General features: G+C 40.4%; 1 protein-coding gene across 2 annotated transcripts in view; it reads left to right on the forward strand.

Annotated features, from left to right (window-relative positions):
• Window positions 1–20,861, forward strand: part of RORB (RAR related orphan receptor B) — a 179,789-nt gene extending 158,928 nt beyond the window's left edge. The window contains exons 9-10 of one of the 2 annotated variants that reach the window (XM_073228656.1): window positions 977–1,089; window positions 1,313–3,613. In XM_073228656.1, the coding sequence (XP_073084757.1) occupies window positions 977–1,089; window positions 1,313–1,408 (209 nt within the window). In that variant the 3' untranslated portion in view covers window positions 1,409–3,613. Of the gene's footprint in view, window positions 1–976; window positions 1,090–1,312; window positions 3,614–13,550 lie in introns of those variants that run through there. The other variant, XM_017670131.3, reaches the window with a different exon arrangement.
• The last annotated feature ends 6,498 nt before the right edge of the window (window positions 20,862–27,359 follow it).

Below are 27,359 nucleotides of genomic sequence, written 5' to 3' on the forward strand. Positions count from 1 at the left end.
AGAACCCACCCTTCCCCCAGGTTCTTGCCATAATATCCACTATCTATTCAGTTTCAGATAGTTCGGGGAAGGCGGAGGGAGGGAAACACTTATTTGTCCTGATTGACAATTGTCACTAAGGGTTTTTGTGCTCACTTACGTAAGGGTTTGCTTCACTGCTGGCTGGACTTGTCCTTGCCCTGTCTAGGATTACAGAATTGAGTTTCTTGCCTGACCTGAACTGTGTTCGGAAGGATCATGTCCAAGTTCTTTTCCATGAGTACTTGTTCAGCATTTGAAGGCTCTAGATGTCTCTTCATTGGAGCTCCAACCTAAGGCATTAATGCTGGGCTGCTTTTTGTCACCATGGTGTGTAAAGCCTCTAGGAAGAAAAGAAGGAAGGAAGGAAGGAAGGAAGGAGGCAAAGGAGGGAGAAAGGAAGGAAGGAAAGAAAGAAGAAAGGAATGTAAAATAGGAGAAAGGAAAGGAGGGCTTATCCTGTCCACCATTTAAAAATACGATATAGAGAAAGATGTAGATTAAAATTTTTGAAGTTATGCTATATGAACAATAACATAGCTTATAAAAGGGAAGGAGGAGCCAGAATACCAAAAATATTCCTATACAACACACTTTCCTAATTCTATAATTCATTTTCTTCACAAATCATTAACTTCTACTTTGAAGGAAAAGGTAAGCCTATGTCCAGAGAAAGAGAAAGAAATGTAAACTGTCACAGACAATGAGAAACATGTAGGAGTTTACTTGAACCACTGTGCCCTTACCTCCATCATGATTTCCTGACAGCGTATTGTGCATTACTGTCATCAGGGCACTGCTTATAAAAAATTTGTTTTATATAAGTAATTACATCTTTAGAAGCAAATTAAAACTAAGTAATTGAAATGGGTCCAAAACTCAGCACCTAAATATGTGAGTGAAATAAAACAAAGTTTACAGTCCCTACCATTCTTACCTAATTCTTTTCCTTTGTCAGACCGAGCCTGGCTGATAGAACCAAGGAAGGTCCAGAAGCTTCAGGAAAAAATTTACTTTGCACTTCAACATGTGATTCAGAAGAATCACCTTGATGATGAGACCTTGGCAAAGGTAAGTGCTCAGATCACAGACCTACTGTCACCAAAAGCACAGCGAGCAAAGAGGGCTAGCTACAGGGCAAAGGACATCTCTCAGTAGCAGCGATTTCTGAAAGTCACCAAAGGTGCATGAATTTTGAGGTGCCCATTTTAAAAGAGAGACAAGTAAATTACAATAGATTGAGAAGCGAATGTCTTTCTAAGGGAAAGATGATAGTAACAGATCTGAACCCCAGTTACAGAAACGCACATCAAAGGAACCAACAGTGTTTTATCTGAAGAACAAAAGCTTGAAGCAAGGAAGCAATCAAATCTTCAAAATTTATCTGTGATGAAAGAGGAGACTTTGTGCCACTTCAGGAGTCTGGACTGGGTCAACATTTGAGCAGGCAGATTTGTATTCAAAATAAAGACTGTAACATTCGTGAGCCACTGCATGACGTGGTGAGCTCCCTGTCATTGGTCACGTTGTAGAAGAGCAGGTCGCTTTCCTCTCACGTATGTCGGTAAATTGAGAGTCTCCCTGGGGTTCTTTCAAAGTGGCAAAGTATCCCAGAAGCAAAATGTACAACATACCATCAATTTCTTGATTTCAGCTTAATTATGAATAGTGATCTTTAAGACGGGTATTGAGAAAAGATGTTTACGAGAAGAAAATGCTCCTAAAAGGAAGAAGTGATTTTCTAAGGATTGGTATTCAGCACCATTTTAGATTTTAAAGTATCTTTGATTTCTCACAGACTGGGATTTTTTAGAGGGAGAGCAACTAGGAAATGGAGCTTATTCTTGATTAAAGATGATAGGGATCTTACTCTATTTTTAATCATTAAAACCCTCCCACTCTGCTCCTAAAGTTCTTTATTTTTAAAAGGGAGGAAAACTTCATTAGAGATACTATCAGATTTTATTTTGCACATAGAGAGGACTGCTATAAAAAAATCTCCACAAGTTACATATGTTGTTTCATTATGGTAACATTTTGTTAAAATTAATGCATCTCCAGGAAGAACATTTCCACACTGTAGAGTGATAGTTCTCTTTGGTGTAACTTTTCACTTTTTATGTGAGCAAGGACATAACACCTGCTTTCCACATCTCAGTTTTCTACCAGTCAAGAGCAAAACTTCTATGTGGTCTCAGACACACTGCGCAGAAAAATGGCAGTGGGAATATAGGCATCTTTCTCTATGATTGCTCCATAGCATGCATGCCTAAAACACTTGGTTAATTAATGGGGGAATGTTTCCTGCACCTGGGATCTCCCAAAAACTTTGGTCCCCATATTTATCATCGAAACTAAGGTCTTGATAAAAGCCATAGTTAGACAAAAGTTGTTGCTCTCCTACTTTGGGGAGCGGGGTTCATCTGCTTATCAGAAAACCCTGGTCTTAACATCTGTAAAATGAGGATTATAATTTCTTACTCCTATTTTGAGGTCTAAATGAGATACACATTGTATAAATTCTAACACACTGTGAAATTGTGATTAGTCTCCTCAGAAAGTAAAATCGTCACACCTACACCAGTTTCTACCTCCTGGGGTCCTGGTAGGGATGATCAAACATATTTGAGGTAGAAGGGAGAGAGAGATATTGAAGAATGAAAATTATTTAACAGCAGGAAAAAATACTAAAACACTGACTATAGGTCAACTTAACTTTCTTTTCTCCATCTTCAGTGAGAAAAGTACACAATTCAGTCCTTTTCTTGCAGAGAAAGAATGTTGCCAAACTGGGACCAGAGAAGGTGTTAGAATAGGATGATTTCTCCCATAAAATTCGTTGGATCCAGATGACAAAGCACTGCTTCCACAGGTCGTGTGTGGATACTGGGTGTTTGTGTGCACCCTTCCTTGTAAGTCGTCACTTTACTAGGACGCTCTGTGAACTCACGTGGTGGGTGCATGAGACCGAAAGAAAGCTGGCTGCCCGTTTATCCCAGTTCTGAACTGTGTGGCATTGGATAAGTAACCCCATTGTGGAAGTCTCAGGTTTATCAACTGTCAAGTGCTGGGGTGTGCTGGAAGGGGAAAGTCTCTCTGGTTCCCAACTGCTTTAACACTTTAAGGACAATGGCATCATTGATGTATAGGGACACCCTCTCATCAAACCCACACTCCCCAAAAGGAATCATTTTATTTAAATTCAAGAAAAACTATTTACCCTACCACAGATTCTCCTCATCTTTTCAGAAATGCTCCTCTGCCTTCATAGTCATGGGGCTCCTCTGCCTCCACAGCCCCTCCAGAACAGTGAGGATCATTCTTAACATTTCTTACTTATAGACCTCTTGGGGAATCTGGTAAACATGATGAAACCTATCTCTAGAAAAATGTGCACATATTCAACTGTGGTATGCAAGTCCTGGCACTCAGTTTGAATCCCGGTAGGATTATCCCATTGCTTTCTATGTAATTGCAAAGACCATCTATCCTGCTGATCAGGTTAACCCCGAACAGGTGTGGCAGCCATCAGGCACGAGGTGCAGGGTTCAGACACCATCACCGGGCTTCATCCTGGGAAGATGGTCTCCAAAACGCTTCCTACAAGCCCATGTCCTGAAGTTAAGTTCAAGGATCAGTGCCTTAGACTTTTGACCAAACTTGGACCTAGGGAAGGTTTGAAAATTCAGTTTTCTATATCCATTAAGTAGAAGGTTTCAATCCTTAAGTATTGATCTATTTATTTATTTATTTGGAGGCAAAAAAAAAATATTAAAGAATCTATTCTCCTCTCAGCATAATTGTAATATGTAGCAAATTATAATAAACCATCAGAACCACTTCCTAGCTAAATGACCCTGAACAAGTGACTGAATGGCTCTGTGCCTCAGTTTCCTCATTTGTAAAATGTGACTAAAGATAGTATCTGTAATAAAGGTTATTTTGAGGACTAAATGCTATTAAATATAAGCAAGCTGCACAGTCGGTAATAGGTAGAGTATGTAAATGTTCTTGTAGTTGTGGACAGAAGGAATTTTATTTGACAGGGAAATTTTTCTCCAAGAGATGGTATGTTTAAGCTAATCACTAATGGATGAAAATGATTTCAAAAGATGGAAGTTAGGGGTTGAGGCAGTGGAGTATGGCATTCCAAGTGATGGGGGAAATGATATGGAAATTGTAAGGTATATTTGGGCTGTGAATAATAGATTTGTATGGATGCTGGATTTGAGAAACCAGGAAGTGAGAGGACACTGGTCACTTTCACTAAAGCTCATAATATATATATTTTTTCAGCCCCATTGACTAGGGCAGGCAGCCCCTGGGCTTCATGCATCCTGCCTGGGAAATGAGTAGGTTGGACTGGATGATCCTTAAGGCCCCTTCAGTATAATATTCTTTCACTCCAAGAGAAAAGCAAAGGTTCCTCCAGACACCTTCCATCCTCCAATGCTTGGTCCAGTGTGGTAGTTTTAAAGACTCTTTAGATGTTCTACCATTACAATAAGTAAAGAGAGAGACTGATTTCACCAAGTCTTTCAGATTCAAATTGGTACTCTGTGCATTATGGTAATTTAGGATGATATCTGGCCCCAAAGCTGCAATGTACACAATGTTTGTAAAGCCTGCACCCAGAGGTCAGCATTCCCGTCAGGCTGTCAGGTGTGGCTCTGTCACCTCACGCACTGTGATGACTCACCTTGAGATGTTTACTCCCAGGGCGAGGACAGCTGTGGGGATTAGAATCCCTGGCAGTCTTTCTCCATGGACCACTGCCAGGGGAGGTAAAGCAGGGAATTTTTGAACTGCAAAGATTGGTGCAGGCTCTGTTCTCTGACCTGGGTGGTTCCTTTATCACATGTCACTAACTCTGCTGTTCTTGCTTCCCTGACCAGAGGGACAGAGAGTGAAGGAGAAAGGGGAGCCGGACCAGGTAGGGCCAGACAGTGGCAGTTGTACTCACAGCCAAGACCAAAGCCTAGATCTGCACACCTCTCTCCCATCCTGCCTTCAGGTGTGCATGCCCGGCCCTTTCCTGGGTGCAGCCTCTGGGTCAAGACCACAGCTGCAGCCTTGTTTAATGTAGTCTTCTCCTGCCCAGCCCCTCCTGTTGTGTCAACTAAGTAATTAAAGTTACGAATATTGTTAGGTAGTATATTTATTTTTCCCAGAACTCCTGCAAATATATGCAACACTCCTGGAAGTATGGTCTTGCCCAAAGCTGTACTGAGAAACTTAAAAGTAACAATCTCTATAACAACATATATATCCAGCAGGAAGGCATGGAGGACTGCTGTTATAACTCAGACTGCAAGTCTGCTCACCTCACCCTATGCAGAGACCAGGAGTGTCATTTTTTATCTTACTCTTGAGTGAGTACCATGCCTTCAATTCACTTCTCAGAACAGCATTCCAGTGCTTGTGACCTGCCATGTGCTATAGATTTTACCTTTCCAGGAATCATGGGCCATACCACCCTTCTGGGCATGTTTATACCCATAGTTCTGTGCTAATATACCCCACCCCTTCTAATTCTTCCAGGATGTGGAGGAGTCTAGTTATTTTGTTAAAGCTCAGAATCTCTGTCTTCCTTTTCCTAGCTGGCCAGAAAGTTGTTCCCTGTCCCCTGCTGGGCTCTCTTTTCTAGTCAGTCTTTCTAGGGCTTTGTTGCCCATGAAGATGTTTCATAGCATCCCTTCATCCAGGAAATGTTAGTCTAAGATTATATAATTTTAGTGAAAACACAGTGCAGATCTCAGGTTAGCTATGGGGAGAGAATGTCATGGACAAGAATGTCTGCACCGTGTTGTGACAGATCTCTGCCTAGGAGGTTCATCTCCCTCTCAGATCTGGAAGGTTCCATTCATCCTTCCCAGGGAGAACTATGAGTGGTTCAGCTGGAAAAGGTACGAGCCAACAGTTTCACTAACGTCTTAATTCCTAAGGCCACTTCTATCACAACAGTAACAAAACTGTATCAGCAACATAGAGGGGAAGTTTCTCTTTCCCATGCAAAATGGTCCCAAGTTACTGAATAAAAGCTTAAAAGATGGAAGACTTAGACAGCCCTATTTACAGGTTAATAATTGAAATGTTACCTGAGAGAAACCATGCCTGGTCACTCAGCATTGATGGTGCTATTATGGTACACATTTAGGAAAAACAACCATGTTGATTTATGCATAGAGTATGGAGTAATCGCTGATTGAGAGACCAAGTGAGCACCACAAGGGTTGTTTGTGGTGACCGCCATTGCTTTCTCAATGAGCTCCAGTTTATGCCATGACTAATAATGGAAAGTTTATGGCTAAAGCCAGCTTATTCTTTGTAAGACTCTAGGTGTTACATTAGCATTCTTAGAAGGTGGGGCTAGGCACTGGACATCAACTTTTCCTTGACCAGTAATCTGTGAAGTCAGCATTTAAGGAACCCCTGCTCAGGTATGGCCTTGTGGACTGAGCCTCCCCATCCCCTTTCTCTTTGGTTAGGAATTTGCTTTACATTTTTAAATTTCTCTCTCTTTTTACGTTTAACACTCATACTGAAAAGTTCTTATTTAAATCATAAGGGTATAACTCAGTGAATGATGACAGAGTTAACACACCCATGTAACCACTTCCCAGGTAAAACCAGGCCCCCCAGAAGCCCCACGAAGGTGTCCACACAGTGGAATATATGCTTTAAAATAATACAAGAACAGACAAAATTATAGAAAACAATTCGAACAGATCACCTGAGTTTTTAAATTCCAAACCCACACTCAAGAACCATTGCTTTCTCCAGGGATAGTTTTCTCCTTCAACCTGTATTTATTATAAGTGTGTACTATGCGCTAGATGTAAGGGAGAGAATGGTGAATAGTACATGGTCTTGGCCCTTGAGCACTTCCCTTGCAGAATTTCTATGAGAGACCAGATTATTCAGTCCATTTTAGCTGTTTATAGGTTGCTGGCATATATTATAGGTCCAATACCCAGAAATTCCAGGGAGTGTCCATCAGACTAATGGCCTATAAATAAGAAGAGAGGTTTTGATGTTATTCCTCACTCATCAAGTTGCCAGTCAATGTATTAGTTAGAACTCTTCGGTTGCAAGTAACAGGACCCAACTTAACACTAGCTTAAAAATAAAATTAAATAATGGAGAGATATCTCCTGGAACTTAGGGTCAAAAATCCAGCCACCATTTAGGAAGGCACTGAAACAAGAAATTGGGAAGCCTGCAGAATTCACCGTATCACATGTTTATCTCTCTGTAGGTAGCCACTTCATCATGCTCCCTCTCTGAATACCAGCTGACTCTGCCTCATTGGTCCACACAGTGCAACATGGCTGACTCTTGGCTTCTTAGATTACCTATAGGTCCTGCTACATTTACAAAGGAACTTGCTGGCTCTCAGTCTAAGTCCAGATTCCAACCCCAGGTGAATCAAATGTCTACTTCCACTTTAATCAGCCACGCCCAAGGTAGAAAGATATGCAGTACAGCATGGATGCCAAGGATGGGCCAGGGAGGGCTTCTGGTCCAACAGGCATCTCAAGTTCAATATTATAATTCTAATCCAAGAGTCTAGGTTTCATTAAACAGAAACCCCAAACAGAAAAGTGAATGGACAAGTAAAATGGGCAATATTCAGCCTCATTTGATGTGCCCTGGTTTATCAGTGCTGTGCAGTGTCTTCTACTTTGACCTGACCATTTTGCCTCCCCTGCTTCACATTGGTGAGCATGTTGATGGCCTGGGAGCCTTTTTTTTTTTTTGAGAGGGCACCTCTCATATTTATTGATCAAATGGTTGTTAACAACAATAAAATTCTGTATACGGACTCAATGCACAATCATTAATCAACCCCAAGCCTAGTTCTCAACAGTCTCCAATCTTCTGAAGCTTAACGAACAAGTTCTTACATGGTGAACAAGTTCTTACATAGTGAATAAGTTCTTACATGGTGAACAGTGCAAGGACAGTCATATCACAGAAACTTCCGGTTTTGATCACGCATCATGAACTATAAACAATCAAGTCAGATATGATTATTCATTTGATTTTTATACTTGATTTATATGTGACTCCTACATTTCTCCCTTATTTTTTTGTTTTTTTAATAAAATTCTGAAGTGGTAGGTAGATGCAAGATAAAGATAGAAAGCATAAGTTAGTGCTGTAAGAAGGCAAGTGTAGATGATCAGGTCTGTGCCTATAGACTAAATATTAGTCCAGGCTAGACAAGGGCAACAAAACATCCACAGATGCAGAGGATTTCTCTCAAAACAGGGGGTGTGAGATTATAAGCCTCAAGCTCTGTTGACCCCCAATTTCTCACCTGATGGCCCCCCTGTGACTGTGCCTGTCTTAGGTTGTTCCTCCCTTGAGGAATCTTACCTGTCTCTGGCTAACCAGCCGTCTTCCGGGGCCATACAGGGAGATGTAAAGTTGGTAAGTGAGGGAGAAGCAATATTCTTTGAAAAGATTAGCTTTTTTACTTCTTTGCAGTTTTATGCCCTGTGGCTTCTATGCCCAGCACTTGTCTTGAGGTATCTTTACCGCTTGGAAGAATTATGATACTCCGTAATTCTAAATATGAGGCATGAATTCTACTAAAGGGCTGTAATTAGGAAGGAAGAAGAAAAGCTACAGAAGTAGCAGACAGAAGAAAACATGAGAAGATTGATCATTTCTTTGACATAACTTCTTGTAGAGTAACATAAGCATGTATAGGTTTTAACAAACTACTAATTAGATTGCGTACACACATTAACAGAATAGGAATACAGGTACATAACAAAAGCAGACCTACAATTACGGGCCATGTCCAGCGAAACCAAGAAAACCAGTTAGGTAACCCAGGCATTTGTGAAAACTTATCAATAATATGATGGATATTGTCTAACTGATTTTGAATAGTTTGAGAAAAATCAGACAAATTAAAACAACACATTCCTGGAAACTCTTCACATCCCATATGTTCTTTTAACAATAGATAGTCTATAGTAGCACAATTTTGAAGCACTGCAACTCGCACTTCTCCTAATTCTTGGTTGAGTTCCGACAATACAGAACTAGTCAAATTTGTTGTTTTACTATATGCACAGGCCAGCTTAGATATCTCCATGGGAGCCCATTTAAACAAGATCATTAGTTTGACCTGCATATTCCATTGTTCCAACATCAAATGTACTAGTTATTAAATTGTGGATTTTCTCATAAAACCACCCTCTGGAAAGCATAGGATTATTATCTCCTCTCAAACAACTGTTTTTCCTTCTTGTAGACCTCTGTAGGTATAAGCTAAAGCTTCCTTCTTGTAAGAAATGATTGTCATAAGAGAAAGACAGGTGTGGAAAAGCCTTTTTATAAACCCTTTGTCTACTGCTATGGGGATTATTGAAAAATGAAGGAATTTCATGGTGATTTGAAATTGACTGTCCCCTCCATCTCCAAGTGCTTCTGAATCACCTCCCCAGCTGTTTAAAAAGTTGTTGAGCCATTAACTGCTGCTGAGGCTGCTCTAAGCTCCCTTGGAAATGGGGTCCCCCAGCTGCAATACCCAGTATCGATGAGCAATGAGTGACTGCCTGCCACCTCCTCCACCAGGCCCTCCTGGGGTCTGGCAGGTGCTGCCACTGTCTCCCCATGGCCTGCTGGCCCATCCTGCCCCCAGAGTGATGGAGGCCCCTGTCATCCCTTCTGTTTCCACAGCTGATTGGACACCTTTCAATCAACCTTTCCGAGAGCACTGGGTTTGAAGAAGCTCTTTGCCTTTCTCATGCTTTTGCTCAAGTCCCTGTGCTCTTTAACAAAATAATTCTCGCCATTCAGCCCATTCTGCAGATGAGCAACAGGAACAGGATCCAAATTCCCTGCAAATGGGAAGAAATAGTTTCTGAGGCAGATGTTTGTTAACCTCCAGCTTGGGGCAGGAAAGAAGCAAGAGTCCATATTCACATTCCCAAATCGAACACGTGGTTGAATGTTTCCAGTGAAAACAAACTATAGAAGGGTCATCCTCTTATACGTTTAATTTCTCACATCACTTCTTCATTAAAGGAACAGAAAAATGTTCTAAGAATTGCAGTCCATAGGATTCTGCTTTGTGAATCACAGTTTATTAAATGAGCAACTTTATACAAGAAAATGAAAACCAATAGGATGTTGCCTTTTCATTCCATTAAAAGTAAATGGTTGATTTCCCCATGCATTAACATGAGATATAGAGAGACTAAATTTTTGGTGCTTGGTGAAGGGCTAAGCTGAGTTTTTGCCTTGTATGTCATTTGGCTGAACAGGCATGGCCTTGACTATTCTCTCCTTGAAGGAAGCATTATGTGGGCACAGAAGCGTGACACCTAACCAACACATTATGCCACTCTGTGCCAGGTGCCGCTATCAGCAGTTTGTGCTCACTTTACCCTCCCAACAAATTTCTGAGGTAGGAACTGTTATAACTACCATCTGACAGATAATGAAGCTGAAAGGTTAAGTGACTTTACCCAAGATCACACAACTGTAAATACCAGGTCCAGGATTCAATGCAGGCAGCCAGTCTGTAAAGCCCATACTTTTTGTTGCCAGTCCTTTTGATGTAGGGAACTGAGGAATTTCATTACTTGTCCCTCACCAAACTAATAGAGCCAAGTAAATGGAACCTTCTCTCTAGAGGTGTGGTCACTTCCTTCTCTACCTCCTGAAAAGGAGCTGACTTTCCACTTGGCTCCCAGGACTGTTTCAAATATGGTACAGAATTTATTTTCCAATTTTGAAAACCAGTTATGAATGTATCAGATTTGAAACTCTAAAACAGTGCTTCTCAAAGTGTATTCCATGGACCCAATACCCGCAAGGGATGTTTGATTCAAACAGGGAGTCGAAGCTCCACATAGATGTACTGAAATAGAATCGGCAGGGGTAGGTCCCAGGAAACTGCAGTTTTAGGAAGCACCCCAGTGATTCTTATGCACAGTAAAGATTAACAGTCATTATAGAGGTGCATCCGGAAGTTTCAGGGGCTCTGCACATGATCAGTTCAACTGCAGATGATTATTAAAAAGCTTTCAAGGCCTCTCTGAACTCAATAGCTATTTCAGGGAGAATTGTAATGTGCGAGAAGTGTTCCAAAATTGTTGTGGTCTCCTTCTGTGCGAGCCAGCTGGTTAAGAGAGCTTGAATAATTTCTTAAGGGACTCCAGTTAAGAGGACACTTGTACACTCTTTACCTACGAAAATATAGAAAAGCCAGTTTTCCAACCTGGACCCAAAGTGAATCTTACAGAATAGAATTATGATCATCTTTCTATTTTGCTAAACACCTTTCCAAAGAGCCTGATGGTAGATTTGCATAATCTGGCCCTACCCTCCTCTCCAGCTTTAACCCCAACAAGCTCCCCACTCCCTGCTCCAGCAATACTGAACTTCCCTCACTTCCTCCAGTGCTCCAAGCCCCTCAGCTTCTGTGTGTGAGATCCAGGGCAAATTACGCACCTTTTGCCCAGCATATAGGTGGTTCCCACTCTTTCTTCAGAGCCCAGTTTAAGTGGCACTTTCTCAGGGAAGCTGTTCCTGGCCTGACAGAAGACTCCAGAACAGCCCATTATCTACCACTTCCCCCAGTTCCATTCCTCCAGAGCACTTACCAGATTTTTACCTGCTTTCAACCGTATGATAACCTCATTCACATCTGTCTTCCCGAGTAGATTACAAGCAAGAACCATACTGTCTTGTGCATTCTAGCAGAACGGCTTCTACAGGTTTAAGCAACTCAGAACTTTGGAAAGGAAGGCTTGATTCTCAGTCTAAAATTTGACGTCCATTCTTTCAACGATTCTACATTTTTTCCATTTCTATCCCTATCATTAAAGAGCAGTGGACACGGAAAGACCAAACCCCAAACTTATTTATGTGTGCAGATCCCTTCCATGAAGATGTCAGCAGCTCTAATCCTGATACTATTTTTAAACTGCTCATAGTGTGATTATACAGTCATTAGTTGTTAAAAGGAAAGTCAATTTAAGAGGGGTAATTTCTGATTTTGAAAAACCACAAAGCAACTAATTATCTATTTCCTCTTTTACTTCGAAGGCTGAAATGGTTTCTCATTGTTGAATAGGGAGCGCAATGAGCCTAATTGGTGATTAGATGGATTTTATTTAATTTTGTTTCATCACCACTTTCCAGTGTACTGTGGGTCAGCAAACTCACCTTTTGCAAAAGTTTTCTCTATATGAGAGCATCTTTATTTCACAGTAATTTGATCACAACATTTGGGTTTAAACTAATTTTGACATGAAATGATGGATTCTAAGTGTTCCTAAATGATAAGTATGCTAAAAGCTAGACTTATTCATCTCCAAGACCTATATAGCATTTAGCAAACTGCAGACATTTTAAATTATAAAAAAACTGGCTTCTGGGTATTTGAACTCAAAAAAATTACATCCTATAGGATACATATATATCAAAACCTAGCAATTATAAGTGGATAGTCTCCAACAAGTTTTTTAAATGCCTCCCTGAGGAAGCTAAGTGCCACTGACCTCCTCAATTTGCTCTTGATTAAATACAGGTTTCATTTTATGCATTACAGTAGAAAAGGATTAGAGAGACATAGGCAGGCAAGCGAGCTTGACAGCAAAGCAGTCCAGATAATTATGGCTTATACCTCACACAGTTTAGGTTACACCTTCCGGACAGTGTCACCTTCCAAAATTAAAAATCTAATGTTCATGTCATAAAAATCTGTGGGAAATGATAGATAATAACAATATTAGCTAACAATTGTGTTTCATGCCTGCAGCATTCTTAGCCCTTCTATACAAATTACCTCACTCAGTCCACACCATAAGCCAGTGAAGCAGGAACTGGGAGTAAGCCCATTTTACAAATGAGAAAACTGAGACATAGAGTATGTCACAGACACACAGAACTACTTTGGAAGCAGGATTCCGACTCAGTCAGCTTGCCTGCAGAGTGCTCACTATGTTCAATGAAACTAGACTGTCTGCCATACATAATTTAGGGCAGGAGGGGTAAAGGGACAGACAAAAATAGATCATCAGAAGGTATAAACGTCCAGTTATAAAATAAATAAGCCACAGAAATGTAAAGTGCAGTGTAGGGAACATTGATAGTAGCATTGTAATAACTTCGTTTGGTGACAGACGACAACTACACTTATCACGGGAAACGAGTCATAACGTATAGACGTGTCGAATTACTGTGTTATACCCCTGAAACTATTATAGGCCAACTACACTTCAGTAAAAAAAAAAAATTTTTTTTAAACAGCAATGAATCTGGAAGCTTGGTCCTGCTTTCTTTCTTTCTCTTTATTTTCCCTTTAGAGGATGGGGGTAGAGGGTACGTATTGTTTTGTTTTGTTTTGTTCTAAAGGAGAAGCTGAAAGTGAGCCTTTTCTTTCTGAACATCTTTTTCCAACACCATTTCCCTTCATCTGGGGCCAGGAAGGACCCTGATTCGGAAGACAGAGCACTAATGAGCTGCCCCTTTTGTCTCCTCCCTGTCTCTCCACTCTACAGTTAATAGCCAAGATACCAACCATCACGGCAGTTTGTAACTTGCATGGCGAGAAGCTGCAGGTATTTAAGCAATCACATCCAGACATAGTGAATACACTCTTTCCTCCATTATACAAGGAGCTCTTTAATCCTGACTGTACCACTGTCTGCAAGTGAACACGACGACAGAACTCTCTCATAGTCATGGAATGCGTCACCCTTAAGACAAAAGCAATGTGTTCATGAAGACTTAAGAAAAATGTCACTACTGCAACATTAGGAATGTCCTGCACTTAATAGAATTATTTTTCACCGCTACAGTTTGAAGAATGTAAATATGCACCTGAGTGGGGCTCTTTTATTTGTTTGTTTTTTGAGATGACCATAAATATACAAATAATAGGACACTGGGTGTTATCTTTTTTTTTTTTAATTTTATTTGGGTATGTTTTGGAGACAACTGTTTATAGAATTTCATTGTAGATAATACAAGAACAGAGCGGTACTTTACATGATTACTTTTCCTGTTGATTGTTCAAATATAATTTAAGAAATTCAACTGAATAGGCTTATCTATTTCTATGTTTCTAGATAGTTGATGCATGTGTAAATTTGTAGCTGTCTTGGAAAGCACTGTGCATGTATGTAATAAGTATATAATATCTGAGAATATTATATATTACTATTACTTATAAACATACATGCACTGTGGCTTAAAATACCATACTAGCAAAGGAGGTTCAGTCAGGCTCTCTTATATTATTTACCTTCTGTGTTATGCATTACCTTTATGTTAGACAATCAGGATTTTGTTTTTCCAGCCAGAGTTTTCATCTGTAGTCAATGGCAGGATGGCACCAATTCAGAAGTAGGTCAATAAAGGAATAAATATAATGCACAGCCTCTGTAAAAAAAAAAGAGGAAAAAACAACTTCTACCAATAACATTAAAGCCTTGTCAAGATGGTACATATTGGGGGAAAAGATTAAATATTTGGAGCCATTTTCCTGTTTTAAGAATTTGGCCACAGATAATATTGTGTGGACTTTTTGGACCACATACACACACAAAAAATAGATATTTCCTATTTTTCACCAGGACACAAAAACTTTGGGGGGCTTCAGCTTGTGAAAGAAACTCGATCCCGGTCCTGATTATGTCTTCAATAGAGATTATGGTAGATTATAGTAGATTATGACCACCAGCAAATTTTTCTAATAAAATTTGAGTTAAAGATTAAATAAGAACCCAGGATCCCAAAGCCATTTCATGTAAACATTTTCTCTCTAACCATTTTTTTTTTTTGCAGAGAGATAGAAAGAGAATATACAAAGTAAAGAACTAGTTCTTTATATTCATTCTCTTTAATAAGTTTGGTAGAAAAAGCAGCAAGAAAGGAAGAGGCAGGACTTTATGCCCTTCTAGTCTGGGGCCTCTAATTTTTTCAGCTCCAAACTGCTATGTGATATAAAAATATAGCAAAAACTTTGAGTTATTCTATAGAATGAATATGCCCCAAAGCCAAAACTATTTCCTACACCATTTGTAATTGCATCATCCATGTAGCTTGGGATTATTTTTTTTTTTTTTAAGCAACTTTAAGCAAAGGTACAGAATGCAGAGGTGAGATCAGGATTAGAGAATTTAAACTTCCCAGGACAAGTTCTCACTTCTCCACCTGCTCACCAATTAAACTGATAACCAGAAAAACATACATTCCAGTGGGCTTATTCTGCCTGTGTTCTGGAGACCTTTGGTGTTATCTGATCCAAAATAAGATTTTGCAACAGGAAACTGCAGGAAAGCTTTGCATTTAAAGCAATGAAAATTACGATCTCCCTTAAGTGCAGCCCAGCCACTAGCTCTGAAGACCTGCCCTTTTCTCCTTGTCACACACACACACACACACACACCTGCTTTGTAAAGTTTCTGCCAGTGGAAACTTTGATTTCTTTTTAATCTCTTATCCTCTCCTGAAGTTACGTGGTCTTGAGAGCCATCTCCTTGATGCCATGGAACTCCTCGTTGATGATCAAACAGTAACGTTAGTCTTTTCTTTAGAACACAGAGTCTTTTCCCACCTCATGATTGATGAATTCCAAACCAATGGGGAAAAACAAAAAGGCTTTAAAATAATGAATCTCTTTCTCAACTACTGTTATATTCAATTAATTTAACTACATTGAACCAAATTACCTTCAGTGTCTAAGAAGACAGCTGTAGATGGCTTATTATGCTGCTACAGGGACTCAATTCTTTTTGGTGTAAATGTCACTCCTGCTAGCTCTTTGTATAAAGAATTAATTCCAAGAGTCATATTTCCTTCTAATGGAAAGATTGCTTTACTGATTGCTAGGAAAACAGGGTAATGGAAGGCACTCAATTAAACCAAGCCGTTTCCAAATGCAATGTATGTTTTATGATTGGCTTGTGATAGGCGATGCTTAATGTGTGTACTTGGTGTTTCCCTTTGAGCTTTGAACTTATGTCAAACTTTGTTTTCATTGTTCTGTTGGCCTAGTGTTTTCCATTGCCGGCCTATAATTCCTGCTCAGTTGCAAAGGGAGTCATTTGTTTTCCTCCAGTTTACCTTAGAGTATTTAAATTGGCTCCATTGATGAAGTGGCTGAGAATTTTTCCTCCCTCATCCCATGGGTGATGTAGAAAAAAGATTGTTCCCCGCATTTGTCTCAGGAGGTAGTGGATTTGAATTTATGCAGTTTCCACTAGTGCATGCGGTTCACTGGGATGGCGTGAACCTTTTGAAGCTAGGGGACGGGCAACAGCTAGCAACTGAACCAGAACAAAATAGGAGAAACCAGTACACACTCAGCCCACTTCAGCTGAGAGGAGAGATTTCCATGTTTCACCAGAGTTACCAAATCTGTCCTTTTGAACCAAGTCATATTTTCACTGGTAACAAAGCACCTTTGAAAACTTCCCTTTGAATATCTCCTGTGACTACACAGGAGACAGGTTCATGTCCTGTCACGACACATTCTTGATAAAGTGTGTGCCCTGGAAGAAAGAACCCAGGGTCTGTACTTCCCACTTCATGCTTCGTAAATGACAATCACTGTTTGATGCGGATGTTGCACTGTATTCACTCAGGGATGTTTCATCAAAAAAAAAAAAAAAAGATACATCAAGGGGGTGAGAAACAGGAAAATGACAACAAAGTGTACATGGCATAAATTAAATATGCCATTGAGAGGACGTCTCTGACAAGGCTTTCAGACCAATAGTCAGTAACTCCATACTGTCAACTGCTTGGACTTGCTGAGAAGTTACACATGAGTAAGGAAAACTTAGTCTCATTTTCTAAAATCTGCTATAGCTAAATAATCCAGCTGCCCCATTTATAGGAGAACAGATCACCCAGCAAACCCAAGCTTCTTATACAAGTCCTGAGCAAGGGAAACCCAGAAATCGAAGTGACATTAGGGGAGCCTGACAAGGGAGGTGAAGCTATTTGAGTTCAAAGTCCAATGCATCTGCGGTCTGTGAAAGGGAAGGCAGATTTGGTCAGGGAATATAGGAGAATAAAGGGGTTCCAAATGGGCTTAACACCCCATGTTTAGCTTAATATTTCTACTGTCCATGACTCAGTTCGTCTTTGGACCCCTTTTCTGTGGCTTTTTTAATCCCTAGACTGAAAGGTGAGGATGGAGATACACTCTATAACATACCCTTTCTGGATTTCCCTTGTTTGAATACTGTCTTCAGGGCTCTGGACTAGACAACCACTGCATAGGTAAAAAGCAAAGCATGTAGTGATCTCTTGGGTGATCAGACTTCTCTGACAGAATGTGACATACCCTAACTGTTAGGAACCCTGGATATTGACAAGAGGTGCCAGGGAGGCATCAGTTTGTTTCCTATCATAGCTCCTTGTTGACCCATAGCTTCACAGCCATCAGGCTCAACTGTCTGTAGAAAATCACACACGTGGATCATGAACTCACATGCACCCTTTACAACCCCATGTGTACCAGATAAAACTTAACCAGCTTTTTTCAATAACATAAGATGCAAATGATGTCAGTTTTGTTCCACGTTCTTTGTTTCCATTTTCATAGAAGCAGGGAAAAATTCTACTAGTACTGGAAATTAGAAGAAATAACATTTTGTTTGTTTTTCATGAAGTTACCTAGGATTGGCAGTATATTAAGGCGAGGATGTCTGTGCCCTGACAGAACCATCCTTTAATAGAATAGCAGTAACTTTAAAGTGTGCCTCTGTAGTGGCACTTTGCATAAAGATCCCTGTATAAAGAAGAGGAAACAGCCCACTCTCTGCTTTAGACGAAGACGTATTTGATTTTGTGTTTCCAACTGCTAGGACAAGCAGCAACCTGACATGGAAAGGCATGTGGGTCTTTGGACAAGAGTTGACAACCATTTTGGGGAAGGCAGAAGGTGTCTCAGGACCAGAGGCACATGTCCATTTAAAGCAAGGGTTAAAAATTCAAAAGCCTAAAAGGGCCAGGGAGTTGATGCAAATGAATGAAAGCAGTCCAGTGGCAAGCTGGCAGGGAAACAAATGCCCTGATCATCAGGTGAGAGACAACGATCATCAACTAAAGCTGAAGTGTTGATAAGCCATCTGAAGCTTATAAAAACTCGAGTTGTCAGTTCTGTCCGTTGAATCAGAGCTTAATGCAGACCAAACAAATATGCCTCTGAGCAGAGGAGGGCCCACGGTCTGCAAACCCTGGTTTAAAGAAAAATGGAATCCAGGGGCCTGTTTGGCTGGAGCAAGTCTGGCCAGACACAACTTGGAATGACAGAGATCTTGCCCTTCTCACACTCAATTTGATTTACATATTTGACTATCACCAGGAAAGGATAGACTAGGCATTCAGTTGAAAATGCAGCAGTCCAAAAATGAAAATTTTCAATTATAAAAGACACCTGTGTTTGTCTTGCCCAACTCCTAGCTTCATAGAGCCAGGTGGCCAGATCTCTTGCCACTTTTTTTCTGAAAGTCAAATGCCCAATTTTTAGGCTTTTGAGTCTCAATGTGTTTCTTCAAATGCGTGGCTTCATTATCTGTGACAGGTTTTTAACTTCCCTTAGTTGTATCTGAAGAATTCATCCTACAGTCATGATAAGGTAGCCCTCCATTTTTCTGAAGTGCGGGACCACGGATTCCTACGCAGCAGACGGGGGTTGTCTGTGCACTTTGTTCTAAAGCTGCTGAAATTCCTCTGAAGTGAATTGGCCATAGTCATTTCTGCCTCCTGCATGACTGGAAGCACGACCTCCAGTGGATCAGAGAAAGCAGCTCAGTGATTGTCTTTATGGCCAAAAATAAAGCACAAAAATGAAAAAATCCAATTATAAAAGACACTTGTGTTGACCGGAATTGAATAAACCCAGTTGAGGGAAGAGCAGGTATCTGCACCCCCGCTGGACAGCGTGATCCTTCTGCTAAACCATAGTCTTTTGGTGGGGGCTGATGTAGAGCACCTGCATGCCTCTGTCACCACCGTGTGCGACACACATTAGGTATGTCTGGAAAGCTACAGATCCCTCATCCCAGCACAATGCTGTCTGCTTCATCTGATTAACACTAGAATGAAAACTACACCCACAGAAAACTGAGTATGTATTGTAGAAATGTAGAAGAAAAATAAAAATATTTTTTCAAATGTAATTACTTTTAATATATGCTTGTGGAAGGTCTGATACTATGTATGCTGTCTCTGTAATTTTTGCTGTAAATAACTGGAGACAGTGAATACACTGATTTTTCTATGTCTCTGTTTAAGCATAAGACTTTGTAACAATTTTTTTAGAGGGGGAAAAACCAACAAAGAGCAAATATGTACTTGCTTCCTGTCTGTGTATTATGTATTTCTCAGAAACTGGTTGTAACAGTTTAAACATCTTGACGGGTCATTGGTGTTAAGTGTCCGCTTCTTTTTGTAATACAGCTGAGAAAGGGACAGGGCTGTCCATTAAACCTACTCCAAAGAATTCGGATTGAAGATTGGCCTGAGAGCTGCAAACTCTATCTGAACTAGACAATATGAAAAAGGAGAGTTAAAAATATATATATATATATTGCCTGAGTAAGTCATCTTTCCTGGTAGTAAATGGCTTTGTCCAAATCCTTTCTGCGTGGAATAGCTTAAGGAAAACAAACTCTGCTTTCTGATGAACAAAATATTTTTGTATACATTTATTTCTTAATTAATAACCTGAGGTCAGACCACTCATTCGCCGAAGCCATAACTGACCTTCACCAAATAAATGTAAAGAACCTGGGGGAGGGTGGGGAAGAGACAAAGAGGGAGGAAGATCAAAGGTGTCAAGATCTGTACAGCACAGTCAGGAGCAAGTCCAACGAACCTGATGCTTTTCCTGCATCCCAAATATGACTTTAAAAGGCTAGTATTTTATGATGATCGATTTATAATAAAAAAGATATTTAGATTTAAATGAGACTTTCCAATATTTTTTAAATCCCTGACAATGCTTCCTTGCTTTTAGGACTGAGAGAAATGATTTTCATATACTTCCAACATTCAGAGATTTAATGTTTTTATCTTAGCTCCAGCCCACGTGTGTAAAGTGAATAATGGCTGTAAGTTGTTCAGTGTTTAAAACCACAGGCTGTCTGGGACGTGGCTATTCCTCCCCACCACACTGCACCTGAAGGGATGGCAGGTGGGGGTGCAGTTGGTATCTCTTACTAGCATGCACACCATCGCTGGCAACGCACAAAAGTTGCATTGCCAAACCTATGTAAAATAAAAGCATTCAGTCTAAAAACATAGTAATTATACTTTTTTAAAAGGATAACGCCTCCTAGAGTCTCTCTTGATTTTTCTGGAGCTGAATCATGTTATTGCCATGTATTATTATTGGCCTATAGAGGCAAAAGGCAAACTACAAATAAACCCAGTGACATACATAGTTTTAAAATCTACAATTTTCTGATCTCTCTCTCCTTGTTTAATATATAAGCCCTAATTTCTGTGTACATGAGTAAAACTACAGCCTGAGTCATTTAGGAAGTAAGCATTGAGTTTTTTTTAATTATACTAGAATAAAACAGCACTCCCTAACAATTAAAAAGAGTTTTATATTACTTTAGAATGTAATAGTTTTTTGTCCTTATTTTATGTCCTGTAAATTATTAGTTGAATACTGTTAGCACTCCCTGATAATGCACACATGATTTCTGAATGTTTTCTGTAAATGACAATCAATGTTTATGATGTTCCCCTCCTTTAATGCTGAACAAAATTAAAAGAAGAAAAAGAAAAAAGTCTCACCTGATTGTCTTCTTTCCCTCTGCTGGGAGAAGGAAGGGATGGAGAGGATAGACAGATATAGCTTTGAAAATATTATCTCCTGGGCTCTTAAAGACAAAGTTGCCCTTTTTCCAGTGAAATAATGGGTAATTTTTCTGGAAGTTCTTGTGTCTTCATGGGCCTGGCCTGAGTTAGAAATGCTCATTGAGAAAAGACCCAGACATCATTCTAGCTAAGTGGCTCACCAAGCTGCACTTAAAATGAGAGCAGCATCTCTCAAAGATAAATCGCTCCCCTTTACTAGAATTTTCATGAAAGAAAGTCCAACTAGCAGAGATGTAAGAAAACTCCTCTGCAAACACTTTGCTGAAATAAGTTGCAGCGGGTTTGAAACAGATGTAACAAACCCTACTGCTAATGAAAACTTTCAGGTGATAATTAATGAGTCAGTCTTGAGGTCTGATTTTCTTCTTTTTAACAAAGCATCACCAACCTGCTCCATCACCAGAATCAGTACTCACCGACATATGAATGCTCTGGTTATTGGAAGCTGTTGTAAGGTAACCGAGGATAATCACAGACTCACAGTGATGTTGAAAAAGGCAGTTCTAAGAAAGGCCAGTGGTTTTTCTGGTGCTTGGAAGTTGTCGCAGGTTGGGGGTCCCTAGAGCTGAAACACTCCAAGAATAGTCGTTTAAAGCCAGATGGAACCGATTTTAAAAGTTGGAGCCTTAGAAAGCCGCCTGCAAAGTTTTCCCAACTACAGTCTGTAGAACCAGTGGAAACCCTTGCAGTATGTTTCAAGCACCATCCCTTCTCAGCACATCCTGATTCCACGTGGCCCTGTGCAGAGCACCCAGAAATGGCGAACTGCATTGATGTTTCTGTTGGAGCACTGCTTATGTCCCTTGGTTTCTATCAGGTCTTCAAATGACCAGCCAAAGACAGCAAATACATTATCACAACCTATCCCAGGCTCATGTCAACTGTCACCAGCAGTTGATCACAGAACTTCTTACATCTACAGTTTTCTGAGAAACCTAGATCTAGGCAGCATTGAAATACAAGATGAAACTTACCATTTTTAAATTCAGGTTGGACCATATGATAGTTATTAACTTTTGATAACATTGCCAAAAATTATGAACTAAGCACTTTTTTGCAGAAAGCTTTGTTCCATTCACAGATCCTCCTCTTTATTTAAGAGTAAGAACTGGCAACCTGTTCCCATAATCAGACCAGTGCATGAAGGATTTCAGAATCAAAGGAGTAGCTGGGGTTTGGCCCCATATTCCAAGGGACAGCAGTCCCCAACCCAATTAGAGAAGGTGTGGAAGTGAAGCAAACCCTTAATGCCATCTTTGGCAGGAGCAGGAAGGGGCTTGGAGGGAGGGGGTCTCAGACTACCAAGCCAGCATACTATAAAAGTTTTCTCTCACTGTTTTCTGAACTTAGACTTACTAAGTTTAACTGGTTGAATAACTATTATATTTAAAGACTATAAAGTTATTGATAGCTGTGTCTCACAGACCTCTAAGTCTCCCAAGCGCATGGAGCAGAGCATGCATAGTGTAAGCATTCACATATCAACTACATGTACTGGGGTCCATTCTTCTGTTGTCATTTGAGCTCCCAACTATCTCTTTGCTGTCATTTCACTTGTTTTGTTTTTGAGGAAATCACTCTACAGCAGAGGCACCAGATACAGACATGCTTTTTAGCAGAGGCAGGGAGAGGGGAAATGGCAGCCGACTGGCACAGCGCATTGCAAGAATACTCTTTCCCTTCCTTTCTCAAAGATTTAACCAAAGCAGTAAAAGAAGCAGCCTGAGCGCCTATTAGAACTTAGACATAACTTCCTAGATTTTCACAGAATACTCATCTGGGCAGAAACAAAAAGCAGAGATGAGGGAACCTAATTAGCAAAACAAATTGGACATGAAATTATGCTTGGAGTTATCATGTCCCTTCCAAATCATCCAGTCTGACTTGACCTAATGACAAGTCTCAGTCAAAAAGAAGATAATCTGGAGAACTTGTTACTTCTTGAGCTATGTCACTGCTCAAGTAAGACATTGTAGAAAAAGTACTACTTTTTAAGAGATGGAAACCACTGTGGCTGTCATCTTGTGTTCCTGTCACAGCAGTCAAAACAGTGGGTCAAATGGCATCTGAGATGACATCGTTGTCACTGGATACGTTGCATGTGGTCAGATGAAGGAAGCAGGAGAGAGCATGCAGGATTACACTGTCAGTGTGGATGGGTGAGGCCTGCCCACATGCCACCAATCAGAGGTAATCCCATAGCCCCACAGAACAGTAAGGGTTATGGGAAAATGTAGTCCATGTGTGACCACAGAGAAAGGCAACCAGGCTTGGGAAACACTTGACAGTTTCTGACACAGATCTTAAAGGAATCCAGGGAGGTCTCTAACTTCATTTCCCATGAGATACTGCAACAAACATTTATGCAAATTCAACCAATATTTATTTCCATTATTATATGCCAGGCACTGTTCACTGGGAATACAATAGTGAAATATGACAGGTACAGACTCTATTCTTCTGAAATCTATGTTCTAAGTCCAAATAAGGTTTATATACAAAAGGAAAAGGACATAATACAAATAACTATAGAAGATAAACTTTATTACAAGTGTTACACTGGCCACAAAAAAAAAATTATAGGATGTTCCTACATGTGGTAACAGTTCAGTATTTAACTCTACTCTTGAACCTATTATCACCCATCATAGCCCATTCTGGGTTTTTTTTTTAAACAGTGTGAATTCTTAAGAGTGACACGAAATCTCTTATCTTGTATCCATGGTTATAACTAGTTTTGCTCTTTGGGACTAAGTTGAACAAGTGAATGTCCAAAGCTGTTTGTCATTATCACTGCCTTAAATAAAACACATTTTTCATTCCTCATTCCCAATCTTCTTTTTCGCACACTAAAAATACTGTTATCGCAAACATTTCTCACAGTGTAATGCTCATAAGACAAGTATTGTTCGGTGGGAGATCCTCATCAGAAGCAGCAGCAGCTCAGGTGGGTGAAGTGCGGACGGCTCAAGGACCCAACGTCAATGACGTCACTCGTATGTGTGTTTAAAACATAACTTTTACACACATTTGTGTTTCAAAATGTAAGTTTCATTATGATTCAGGTTTGGTGAGGCCAACAGATCAGATGACTACCACTGAGAAGACTTTGTCACTCACAATTCCCAAGAAGTGGGGGCGAGCATTGCTATGCCACACAGGGCCATAGGGAGAAGCACCAGGGTCGGTCAGGAGGCGGAAGAAGTGAGGGAGAAACCTGGGAAAGAGCCATTGTGGTGGTTTCTGTGGGAGGGAACTGGGGAGGTGGGCTAAGCAGGCTCAGGGTTAGCTGGTTCGGATAATTTCAGCAGGCGCTGGGATAAAGACTGTCTCAGTTTGTCTTGTATTTGCCCCTCTGGTGATGGCAGTGATGCAGAATGTGAGAGCCCAAGAAAGGGAGTGGTTGGGGCATGGACTCTGGATTGGTTCACAGTGCAAGGAGAGCTCACAGGCAAGTCATCTTCTCTCCCTAAGAACTGGCTAGCCCTGGGAGGGGCAGCCTGGAGAACCTGCCAAGTTAGCAACGCCTCAGATGTCAAAGCATCACACTAAGACATGCTTAATACAAGCTGATTTGTGCATATTGACCCACAGGGCTAAAATACCTGATGCCAAACATTATGTATAAAGAATAGAACAATTTCTGTCTACTGTGGAGGGATATTTTTTGAGATGTTCATCTGTGGTCTTTCTTATTTTTCCCTCCTCAGAGTCCAAACTCACATGTTAGGTTCTTGGTAATTCCTTACTTGAAGGATTTTTACAAGATAGAAAGCCAAGTCCCGAGCTCCTGAGGTCCCCGCCCCAACAAAGATTACTATCTCACGCAGGTCACCAAAGACGAGAATTTTCTTTTTTCTCAGGGTTTGGGTCATGAAGGAATACGTAGTGATTATGCCGATTAGAACACAAGCATTCAATCCCAGTCCCTAGGCACCAGGGCGTGAGTTTTTAATTCATTCAGCTCTTATTTATTAAGCACCTACTGTGGCCAAACAGCATGCCAATCGTCAGTATATTGGATTGTTAGTATTATTGGTTTATTAGTGTACTGATTTGCTAGGACTGCTGTAGTAGTGTCACACATGGGGTGGCTTAATAGCAGAAATCTATTACCTCACATTTCTGGGGCCTAGAAGCCAAGATCAGGGTGTTGGCAGGGCTGGTTCCTGCTGAGGGCCGTAAGGAAAAATGTGTCCCATGCCTCTCGCCTGGCTTCTGGTGGTTTTCTGTTAATCTTTATGATTCCTTGGCTTGCAGAAGTTATCGCCCAGATAATTGCCTTCATCTTTATATGATGTTGTCCCCGTGTGCATGTCTGTGTCCAGGTTTCCCTTTTCATAAGGACACCAGTCATACGGATCAAGACCCACCCTAATGACTTCAGTTTAACTTGGAGCACCACTGTAAAGCCCCTATCTCTAAATAAGGTCACATTCTGGTTAAGACTCCAATATATCTTTTTGGGAGGGGAAGGAATACAATGCAATCCATTAAAATCCTCATGTGGTATGAATTCCAGTGATATTTTATAATTTCCCACCCACTCAATGAGATGATAAGCCTCTAAAGTGATTTTAAGAGAATAAAGTTGTTCCTTGAACATCTGTATTTATGAACTGACAACCACAAATCACACAACATATTCCTAATGCAAAGGAGGGGGGTGGGCAAAGTAGCATCAGGAAACAATAGGGCAGTGGAAAGTGCCAGGCTCGAAGAAACCTAAAAGAGGCTTTTGAGAAGTAAGTGAATTAAGTGGGAATTCTGACATTCATATGGCCAACCAATCCCAAACATCCTGTTATCTTGCCACACACTCTTCCCAGGGACCCAGTGTCCTACTTAAGTATTCAAACAAGAACTAAGAGAATTTACAACACTTTCTCACAACCAGCTAAAAATATTTAACCAGGAGGATGGAAGATGGAACTAACAATCCCTTTACACCTCCAAGTGGCAACAGAATACAATTGCCACATGGCGGGGAAGTCTTCCCAGAGCTGGGATCCCTACTGAACTATCACTTGGCATCATCCACAATTTGCTAACAGCTGCCTCCTCTGTACTTTGCATCCTTACCTGTTTTACAGACCTAAAGCTCTGCTGTTTTCTAACATGCTCAGGTAAAATGCCTTTGGAATTGTCTTCCTTGAAAAGATAAAATATTTTTAGGTGGGATGGAGCTGAGAGCTGAGGGTAGGAGAGTGAGGAAGGCAAAGTCATAAGGGCTTTCCCAAAATAAATAGTAACTCTCATGGCGCTCAGTCTGCAGAAACTTCTGCACGTGCCCATCACTAGTCAGGAAATTCTTGGTCTTTCCACAATGAAATTCCCTGCGTAAACACTAGGCAGTATAGAAAAATGACATGTGTGGAAACTCTTGGGTTTTTTTTTTTCCTTTTCTCTTGTGCTTAAAGCCATTAGGTCCTAAAAGTATTCCTAGTCTTGGAAGAAAAAGTCATAAAAATATCAGGTATTAAAATAATCCCCCCAGTCACAGGGAAGACAAGTAGTGACTCTGTGGCATCTTACTACACTGATGGACAGTGACTGCAATGGAGTGTGAGGGAGACTTGATAATATGGGTGAATGTAGTAAACACAATGGTTTTCATGTGAAACCTTCCTAAGAGTGTATATCAATGATACCTTAATAAGAAAAATTTACAAAATAGAAAAATAAACTATAATAAAATAAATGGTCAGAGGGGAAGTCAAAAAATAAAATAAAATAAAATGATCCCCCCCCAAAATAATTCCTTTGCAAACATCTTCATTTGTATTGATTTTTAAATTGAAACTAATTATGTTGTTAATGTGGGGAGGGATCTAAGTTTTCCCTCTCTAAGTTCTCATTTCCAAAACACCACTCCTCCCTGAAAGTAGGAATTAAATTCCTAAGAGTAATTTTATATGAACTTGTGGAGACTCAACCATCAGACGGTGAAATGGCACCACTCTATAGGAAATATTCATGTACTTCCTGGCGGAATTTAAATATCTTATCCAGACAGGTTCAACACAGCAGTAAGATGGCTCTTTCTACTTCACATTGCAGAGGAGTCCCACATGCTGTTTAGACAGTTCCATCAGACTCCCAGCTTTTACCTCACTCACACATTCCCCTTCGCCCTGGCAAGAACAAATGCCTGTCCAATTGCGCTCGATGGGCTGTGCAGTAAAATACTCTTTAAAAATAGACTCTTCAAAGAAAGAGCCCAGACATTTGCTCAAAACAGCCAGAAAATTTTTTCACAGTAGTTTTTCACATAGATTGTATTAGCTACTTTCCTGCCTGTCCTCAAAGGTCAGGGATAACAGTTTACAAAAGCAAGACATGATTAAGTGTGAGAGGTAAAGCAGAGAGGAGAGCTGAGCTCAGACTTCACACCCAGGAGTCATGTCTATTTCCCTCATCCATTCAACAAACATTGAGTGCTTACTATGTGCTAAGCATTA

Source organism: Manis javanica, chromosome 2, assembly GCF_040802235.1.
Source record: "Manis javanica isolate MJ-LG chromosome 2, MJ_LKY, whole genome shotgun sequence".
NCBI lineage: Eukaryota > Metazoa > Chordata > Mammalia > Pholidota > Manidae > Manis > Manis javanica.